Raw genomic sequence first — 9,870 nt, forward strand, 5'->3', positions numbered from 1 at the left:
CACTGCTACAGCACCTTCCCTTTTAGTGCCTCCTTGCCTCCTGTCAACACTGAGAGGTAGTCACAAGTATCCCCATGGCAGATGTGGGAGGACTGAGGCCCAGGAGGTCCAGGGCTCCAGGAGCACCTGGCTCTGATGAGGCTAAACCCAGGCTTGCCCCTTCTCTGCACCCCAAACTCCTGGTTTCTGGACCCAGCTCAGCACGTGGAGCCTTGGGTCACACCCAGCACCCAGTGAACAGCATCTGAGAAACACTTCCTGCTAAAAGCCCAGCTTTCTGGAAGGCAGCCGGGGGAAACTGGGAGAGGATGGAGCGGGGCCAGGTAGCAGATAGGCGCTCTCCTTGCAGGAGGAAGTTCTATACATCACTTCTGGGAACCAGGATAGCTTGGCAGTAACACGGCGCACTTTGACCCCGGTGGAGTACCCAGCTGTCACACTGACAGCCCCCCTTCCTCCCCAGGGGATGCAGCTGAGCTGCTTGGAGCCTTCATGTTGGACATCCAGGTGGGCCTGGGAACAGCCGTGGAGCTCCCAGACCACCTGTCTGGCCACCACAGGATGGAGTGCCCAGATGGAGCTTCTGCCAGCTGTCCAGGAGGCACCCAGGCTGGGACATCCAAGCTGAGCCCTGGGCTGGCCTGGCCTGGCCCAGCCCGCACTGATGAGGCAATGTAAGTCCTGTTTCCTGTTACTGTGGCTATGCAAATGGGGGGAAATCAGGGCCTCTCCTGGGGTAGGCTTCCCGGAATGATGGCATCAATTGTCCCAAGAAACCTGGCCCCAGTGGGGCTGTCACGGGAGGGCAGTTGTCAACGGCTAAGATCCCTTTCCTGGTGCATCTCTCCTAAGCATGCTGGGCCACACACTGCTGGGAAAAGCCTCTTCAGCCCAGACCTAGGTCACCACTGCGTGTCCACTCCTGGATCCACTGCCTGTGAGAGCTGGGCCGTGGCTTCCACTTCTTGTCACTGCATCCCCAGCTCCTGGTACATAGTGGGAGTGGGGCGGACAGGAGCAGGAAGTGGGTGGCCTCACTGGCTCTCAGCCCCTGGCCTAGAGATCACTACACCCTTCTATTTACACATAAGGAAACTGAGGACATCCGACTGGGCCAGGGACTTGCCCATGTCTCTCTGCCTTGCCCAGACATGCCCCAGCAGCAGTGGCGAACTTCTGCTTGCCACCAGAAGCCAGCTGAGTCTTCCGAGTCGAGTCGCTCTCCTGGTCCCCACGGTCCTGCCACACCCCTGGCTGGTCCCCAGGTCAGGCTCTCCAAGGGGTCATTCTGAGCTCACATCTGACCATGCCACTCCCCTGCCCTGGCACCCAGCTCTCACTCAAAGCCAGGCCCCATAAGCCAGCAGAGATTGTGTACCTTCCACCCTGAGTGGTCTCATCTCTTGACAGCTCTGCCTCACACACTACTCCTGGTGATGCCAGAACTCCTTGGAACTCCCCCTTGCACCTCTGTGGCTTTGCAAAGCTGTTGCCTCTGCCTGGGATGATGTCTCCAACACCTTTCTTTCTTCTTTCTTTCTTTTCTTTCCTTCCTTCCTTCCTTTCTTTCCTTTCTTTCCCTCCCTCCCTCCTTCTTTTCTTTTCTTTTCTTTTCCTTCTCTTCTCTTCTCTTCTCTTCTCTTTTCTTTTTTTTTTCTTTTCTTTCTCCATCTGTCTCCCAGGCTGGAGTGCAGTGGCACGATCTCGACTCACTGCAAGTTCTGCCTCCCCAGTTCACGCCATTCTCCTGCCTCTGCCTCCCAAGTAGCTGGGCAGGCCTACAGGTGCCCACCACCACGCCCAGCTAATTTTTTATATTTTTAGTAGAGACAGGGTTTCCCCATGTTAGCCAGGATGGATGGTCTTGATCTGCTGACCTCGTGATCTGCCCGCCTTGGCCTCCCAAAGTGCTGGGATTACAGGCGTGAGCCACCGCACCCAGCCTCCAACACCTTTTTTTCTCTCTCTTCTTTTTTTTTTTTTTTTTTTCCTGAGACCAAGTCTCACTCTGTCACCCAGGCTGGAGTGCAGTGGCATGATCTCAGTTCACTGCAGCCTCTGCCTCCCAGGTTCAAGCAATTCTTGTGCTTCAGCTTCCCGAGTAGCTGGGACTACAGGCATGTGACACCATGCCCAACTAATTTTTGTATTTTTAGTAGAGATGGGGTCTCGCCATGTTGGCCAGGTTGGTCTCGAACACCTGACCTCATGATCTGCCCGCCTTGGCCTCCCAGAGTGCTAGGATTACAGATGTGAGCCACTATACCTGGCCTAACACCTTTGTTTCTATAACTCCTATTTATTCTCCAACACTCAGCAGTGCCACCTCCAGGAAGCCTTCCCAGATGCCCCCAGCTGGACCAGGTGCCTCCTCTAGGCTCCCTGCATGTCCCCTTCACAGCATGTATCACACTGGGCTGTCCTCATCATTTCAGTGCCTGTCTCCTCCACTGGATGGGAGGCTTATCAGGGAAGCTTGCAAAGAGAAGGGGGAAGAGATGTGGAAATGCCCATGGGTGCAAGACAAGCACAGGAAGTTGAACCTGTGGACTTGGGGTGCAGCAGAGGGCTGTGTCAAGGACTGAGTCATCAGATATTTGACTGTGCCTCTCTTGAGATGGGGAATGCTGAGGTTTGGGGAGGTACAGAGCCTTAGTCTATGAGCCCCCACTCTCTGAAATCCCACCCCCAGTTAGGAAACTCCTCCCACATAGGACAATGGGCAAGCAGAGCCCACCTTCCATGGGAGGAGCACAAATAGTCCACACCCACTTTTCCTGCCTCCCTTGCAGCTAGGGCATGGCATGTGACTGGACTCTGCCAATCAGAGGCACCTGCTCTGGAGTTTGAGTTAGAGGCTTGTCCTGTCCAGGACTCTTTCTGGAGGGAGCCTGGTCCACACAGAGTTCCTGGTGGCTGTGAAGAAGGAGGACTTCACCAGGTTGGCTCTGTGGTAGGAAGAGGGGTGATGTCTTGCCTCCCCTTTTCCATGGGATCCTCCTGCCTTCCTGGGAGTTTTTATAACCCAATATCTGTTTAATACGTTTTCTTCTGCTTAAGTGAGCCACAGTTGGATTCTGTTGCTTGTCACTAAGAATCCTGGAGACCCCTCTTGGGGACAACCACTGGGACCAACCTTGAAGGAAGAGCTGGTGTTGATGGGAAGGACAGCAAGTGCATTCGGGGTGTGGGAAACAGCTGACCAGGGTCAAGGTCAGGCTTGAGGGACATGAGAGGGAGTGATGGGGATGATGGCTCATCTGGGTCAGAGTGTGGAGTTTGGTGGGGAGGTGTTGGCAGGGGGCAGATCCAAGGCAGCTGATCCTGAATGCCAGGCTGAGAGCAAGCTTGGATACCAGCTTGGGGGCAGTGGGACCCAGTGACATACTCTAAGTGGAGGTGGGACGTGGTCAGATTTGGGTTCTAGAAAGCTCAGTCTGCTGCTAGGGGGAAAAGCTAGACCAGATGGGGCAAGACTGGGAGAGCAGGAGACTAGGCAAGAGACTACTGTAATGGTCCCAGCAGACAGTCCTGGAGGCCAGAAAGAAGATCAAGGCAGCAGCAATGAGCAAGGGCAGAGCTGGGATTTAGTGTGACTGGCCCTGGGGAGCCATTGAAGGCTTGGGTGACCTGCCATGATCATAAGAAAGTGGGGTTGAGCCAAGCATGGTGGTTCATGCCTGTAATCCCGGTACTTCGGGAGGCTGAGGTGGAGGGATCACTTGAGCCCAGGAGTTTGAGACCAGCCTGGGCAACATAATGAGACCCAGTTTCTACAAAAGCTAAAATATTAGCTGGGTGTGGTGGTGTACACACTGGTAGTCCCAGCTACTCAGGAGGCTGAGGCAGTGAATCCCGTGAGCCCAGGAGTTCGAGGCTACAGTGAGCCAAGGCTGTGCTGCTGTGCTCTAGCCTGGGCAACAGAGTGAGATCCTGTCTCAAAAAAAAAAAAAAAAGAGTAAATGGGGTTGGAATTTTGTGACTGCTTGGACATGCCACTTACCTCACACTCGGACAGCCCTGATTTGTTCTCAGGGTTTCCATGCCAGGGCTGACTTTCTGGTGCCTCCCAGCTAAGCTGACACAGACTTGCATATGTGATTCAGAAATGGAAAACAGGGCTGGGCTCAGTGGCTCACGCCTGCAATCTCAACAATTTGGGAGGTCAAGGCAGGGAGATCACCTGAGGTCAGGAGTTCGAGACCAGCCTGGCCAACATGGTGAAACCCCATCTCTACTAAAAATACAGTAATTAGCTGGTCTTGGTGGTGGGTGCCTATAATCCCAGCCACTCAGGGTGAGGCAAGAATATTGCTCAAGCCTGGGAGACATAGGTTGCAGTGAGCCAAGGTCACTGCTGCATTCCAGCCTGGGCAACAGAGTGAGACTCATCTCAAAAAAAAAAAAAAAAATAGAAAGCAGGTCTGTGAACTCCATACCAATGCCAAGCATGCCCCTCGGGCCATGGGTTCCAAAGGAGAGGCACAGCCAGGGCCACCTCTGTCTAGACAGAAAGAAGGGCTCAGATGGGACAGCTGGGGTCTGGAGAAAAAGTCAACAGCTGCCATCTGGAGGACTGGGAAAATGGGGAGAGGAGACATAAGGCACCTGGCCACCTCCTGCCAGCCCAGGAGTTCCCTGGGCAAGGAGCTTGGCCACAGGGAGTGGTGGATGGATGCTGCTTTAGGTGCTCACCCCTGCACCCCAAACAGCACCAGCCTCATCCCTCAGAGTCCCCTGGGCCTCATCCCTCGGGCACAGAAGAATATCCTGAAGCCATCCTGTGGAGTCATTTTAGGGATGAAAACTTGGGACACAGAGTTGCATAGGGTACTTGATTTTCTTCTTCCTCCAAATCACACAATTTAAAAGTCGAGTGGGGGACCCAGGGCTCCAATGGGCTCTGTCTGTGTCTGCTTCCTGGCCTCACCGTGTCTCATCTCCTCCTCCATAAATGGGGAACACAAGCCTGGTGCAGTGGCTCACGCCTGTAATCCCAAAACTTTGGGAGGCCGAGGTGGGTGGATAACTTGAGGTCAGGAGTTCAAGACCAGCCTGGCCAATATGGTGAAACCCCATCTCTACTAAAAATACAAAACTTAGCCGGGTGTAGTGGTGGGCACCTGTAATCCCAGCTACTCAGGAGGCTGAGGCAGGAGTATCACTTGAACCCAGGAGGCAGAGGTTGCAGCGAGCTGATATCACGCCACTGCACTCCAGCCTGGGCAACAGAGGGAGACTCCATTTCAAAAAAAAAAAAAAAAAATGGAGAACACGCACGTCCTTCAGCAGAGAGCCTGGAAGATGATAAGCAGCTCCTTGGGACACCCCCTGCATATTCCTTCCTCCCCTACTGCCAACAACAGCCTGTCTGGGAACCCGCCATCCTCCAGGAAGACAGTTTAGCAACAGAGGAGGCCATTTTGCTTTGAGAATCAGAACCAAACCCTGCAAGGCCAGGACAGGGAAAGTCCCAGGCAAGTCACGACTCTGGCCAGGGCTTGCTGAAGACAGGAGGACAGGGGGCTGGTGATGGGGGCAGGCGGCCTCTGAATGGCTTCAAGAGCAAGAAGAGATGGGGCATCATGGCTGCACTGGGGAGGACACCCTCCCCCTCTAGCTGGGTGGCCTTGGGCAGGGCCTTTCCCTCTCCAAGCTTCTGAGTCCTCAGCCTGCAATGGCGGACTCCAGCCCCCCTCACACCACCTTGCAGGTGAGTGAGCAGACCTGGCACCAGCACCTGGTGTGCAGCGTGGGAGATGTTTTAGGGATTCCACCCCTTCTCAGAGCTTTTCTATTAAAAAAAAAAAAAAAAAAAAACTTTTAAACTTTTTATAGACATGGGGGTCTCACTATGTTCCCCAGGCTGTTCTTGAACTCCTGGCTTCAAGTGATCCTCCCACCACAACCTCCCAAAGTGTTAGGATTACAGGCGGGAGCCAATGTGTACAGCCCCTTCTTGGATTGTGCAGTGCTTCCTGGGTCCTTTTCCTCTTTCATCTCCCTTCCCCAGAACTTATGTGGGGCTGATCTGACCTCACGGACAGGGCGGGAGCGCGGGTGCCCTTCCTACCCTCCCCAGGGGGCTCTAGGACCCTCCAGGACAGTCTTTGTCCAGGTACCCTGAGGGCTCCTAGAAGCAGCAGTGAGATGCACTCTGGAGTAGATGGCTCCGTTTCTGAACCTCCAGGCTTCCAGTCCACTGAGATGCAGCCACAGCCATTCCTGGCTCCACACCTGGCCCTTCAGCAAAGCCTCCTCACCACATCCTAGGCCTGTTCATCCCCTCCTCCCTAAGGCCACCGCCCAGGTTCACACCATCTCATCTCCCGCCTGGACCGTCCGTGGCAGAAACCTCCCACCTGGTCTCCTGGCCCCTCCTCAATGATCCCAACTCTGCCCACACCAGAGGTGATCTCCTGATCTCCTCTGGCGTGAATCACACTGCTATGCCCCCCAACCCACCTGGCTTGCTGTCAGTGCAGGGTCCAGGCCCCTCACCCCCCCTTTACCCCCACCTCCCAACCCCTCCCCAGTGTTCCAGCCCCACTAGCCTTCCTTTGCATCTCCTGTGTTTCTGCCCTGCTTCTGCCCCAGGACCTTCGCACATGCTGTCCCTCAGCCCTGCAAGAACCATCTGCTGGAGCCGAGCAGAGGCTGCCTCCTTAGGATGGGACCCGTACCCTTTACTCCTCTATCGCTGTGCCACACCAATCCATCATCACACTTATATGTCATCTTCTCAGAGGTGAGGCGCATTTCTCAACTGCTGTCTCCATCAAACAGGTATCTGGGGAGGCCTGTGGGTTTGCAGTGGCCACCCTGGGTTCATTCATTCATGGCACCTCCCTGTGCCTGGGGGCAGCTGGGGGAGCCCACCAGAGGGTAGGGGGTTGGAGTGGCTAGACTGGCATTTAGAAAATCAGCTCGATCTAGAAAATTGGCTCAGATAGGCATTTAGAAAGTCCCTCTGCTGCTGGGTGGGCAGTAGTTAGTGGAGCTGCAGGGAGTTTAGTTAGGAGGCTCCTGGGTGTCCTGGTGACAGATAAGGGAGGCTGTGGGAAGGGAAAGAAGCAAATGTTTTCCAGAAATAGAGGTCAAATGGAGAGCATTCAGCTGCTGTCGCACGCGCTGCCCGTGCCCCTCCCAGATTCCTCCCCAGCCCCCTTCTCTTTACCCCTCCCCCCGGGGAACTTTCTCTGCCCGCAGTAGGTACCTACATTTCCTAGTCAGGCGCCATCTGTCGCTGCTGGAATCAGCTTTGCCTGCAACCCCTGGAGAAGCAGAAGCTCCCAGGAATTCATGCACTGCCCAGAGGGCGGAAGTGGGGGGCTCCCTTAGCCAATCACATGTGGTGGGCATAAAATTCCAGTTCCCTTTCCCCTGATCAGGACCCCTAAGGGGTGACCCAGCACCATATCAAGGTCACCAAACCCCTGTGTAGGGTCAGCTTCTAGGGAACCCGCACTAAGGACAATGACTTCAGATTTGGGGGCTGAGAGAAGAAGAAAAGAGCACAAGGTTTTGGCTTGTGCAAGGGCGGCCAGTGCTGAGACGGGACGCGTCGGACAGGGATCCCTGACTCAGATCGAGGGAGGCTTCAGGGTGCAGCGTCCTTGAGGACAAGGGTTTCGTGTTGCCAAAAATTACCAGGGCAGTGACCAAGCTGAGCACAGATGCTGTTCACTGTCCAGAAGAAAGGCCCCCAATATCTCAGTCCCGCCCCCCTCCCTGCCGTGGGGCGGAGCCGGACAACATTTTCCTGGCCTGGGCAGCTAAGGCTGAGACATCTGCACAGGGCTGAAAGGGCCAGATCAGGCCCTTCCTGGCAAGCGCCTCCCAGGGGACAATGTCAGTCCCAGAAAGCGTGAGTCATGAGCAGAGGACCCCCCACATCCCTGGCCAGGCCAGGAGGTGCCTCCCCAGGGACTGCCCCAGAGAGGCACCGTCTCCAGTCATCCTTAGAGTCAGGCAGGCTTGCTAACCTGTCCTCTCATCTCTGTCTTGCTCCCAGACAACCCGTAAACCTCTCGGGGCCCAGAGGCCACGCCTCACTCGACAGCTCGGGAAAGCCAGGCACAGGGGGAGAAGCAACTTGCCGAGGTCATGCAGTGACATGGAGCCACAGCCTGGCTTCCTGACACCCCTTCTGCCCTACCAGGCTGATGCCCAGGTTTGCCATGTGGGAATTCCCCAGGCCCACCCTGCCACCATGCCCTGGCACCCTATAATCTGGAGGCATGTGGGTGCCTGTCACCCAAGCACCCTTTCTGGCACGGCAGGACGAGAGAGCCAAGCACCCAAGGCAGCGCCCGACCTCAGGGACCCCCAGCTCCTCCTGCACCCCTTGACCCTCCCACTCCTCCAGGTGCTGCCTCATGGTTGGTGGGTCCCTGTCCTGCCCTGTCCTAGCATGGGTCCTTCGTGGAGAGCTGGAACACAGGGCTGTGTGGCACCCAGCACACACCCGGGGCCCTGGGAGAGGGTGTGCCTCTTCCTTCTGGAGTGTGAGCTGCCTCCTGCTCTGCACTCGCCTATCGGGCCAGGCGGTGGGGGAAGGGGCGCAGGTGTGGATTTCCCTGCAGTCAGGGCTGCCCTCCCACCATCTTGCACGGGGAGAGATGAGGGGTAGGGGTGCTGGGTACACAGGTGGAGTCTCCCTTTCTCTCTTTGGTGCCTTCATAACCCCTTGCCCAGCTTCTACCCTGGGAAGCTGCTCCACTTCATAACCCCTTGCCCACCTTCTATCCTGGGAAGCTTTGCTCCCTCGTGGGCCACCTACTCCAGCCCACCTCCTCAGGTGGCGACAGTGGGCTCAGTGTGTTCCTCCCTTCTCCTTGCCCAAGACAGGATCTTTGGCCCTTATTAATAAAACCAGCCAAATCTGGCTGGTGCAGTGGCTCACACCTGTAACCCCAGCACTTTGGGAGGTCAAGGCAGGAGGATCACTTGAGGTCAGGAGTTTGAGAGCAGCCTGGGCAACATGGCGAGACTCTGTCTCTACAAAAAAATTAAAAATTAGCCAATCATGGTGGCATGCTTCCAGCTACTTGGGAGGGTGAGGCAGGAGAGGATTGCTTGCTTGAGCCCAAGAGTTTGAGGGAGCAGTGAGCTATGATTGTGCCACTGCACTCCAGATGAGGGAGACCCTATCTCACAAAAAAAATAAAAATAAAAAAGTACAATAATAACAGTCAAATCTATTAAGTGTTTACCTCATGTTTGGCCTATAGCTGAACACGTGGCCCATATGACTATGCCCACGATCCCTGTTTTTCAGGTAGGAAATGGAAGCTCAGAGAGGTTAAGTGGCCCACCCCCAGCACACAGCTAGTACGTGGTGGGGCTTCTATGTACCTCTCAGCCCCGGGCCTACCTCATTCTTCATAAACCCATGAAGGTTGCAGGTCTATTCAACATATACACACGAGAAGCTTCTGGCAGCTTGAGAAATATTTGTGACATGAATAATCACAGCTGTTACTTACTAGGGGCTGCCTAAAAACAGCACTTTGGGCCAGGTGCAGTGGTTCACAGCTGTAATCCCAGCACTTTGGGAGACCAAGGTGGGCAGATCACGAGGTCAGGAGATCGAGACCATCCTGGCTAACACAGTGAAACCCCGTCTCTACTAAAAAATACAAAAAAAAAATTAGCCGGACGTGGTGGCAGGCACCTGTAGTTCCAGCTACGCAGGAGACTGAAGCAGGAGAACCACTTGAACCCGGGAGGCGGAGCTTGCGGCGAGCCAAAATTGCACCACTGCACTCCGGCCTGGGCAACAGAGTGAGACTCCTTCTCAAAAAAACAAAACAAACAAACAAAAAAATAACAGCACTTTATTTTTATTTATTTATTTGACATTTAGTT

At 55.0% G+C, this 9,870-nt stretch overlaps 1 protein-coding gene across 1 annotated transcript; it reads left to right on the top strand.

The window, feature by feature from the left end:
* The first annotated feature begins 298 nt into the window (after positions 1 to 298).
* Positions 299 to 9,400, top strand: LOC144338389 (uncharacterized). The gene is made up of 3 exons (XM_077987268.1): positions 299 to 674; positions 6,598 to 6,748; positions 8,015 to 9,400. Exons 1-3 carry the CDS (start codon positions 493 to 495, stop codon positions 8,630 to 8,632), a joined length of 951 nt encoding a protein of 316 aa, XP_077843394.1. The 5' UTR covers positions 299 to 492; the 3' UTR covers positions 8,633 to 9,400.
* The last annotated feature ends 470 nt before the right edge of the window (positions 9,401 to 9,870 follow it).

The sequence above is a fragment of the Macaca mulatta genome, chromosome 20 (assembly GCF_049350105.2).
Source record: "Macaca mulatta isolate MMU2019108-1 chromosome 20, T2T-MMU8v2.0, whole genome shotgun sequence".
In the NCBI taxonomy this organism is placed as follows: Eukaryota; Metazoa; Chordata; class Mammalia; order Primates; family Cercopithecidae; genus Macaca; species Macaca mulatta.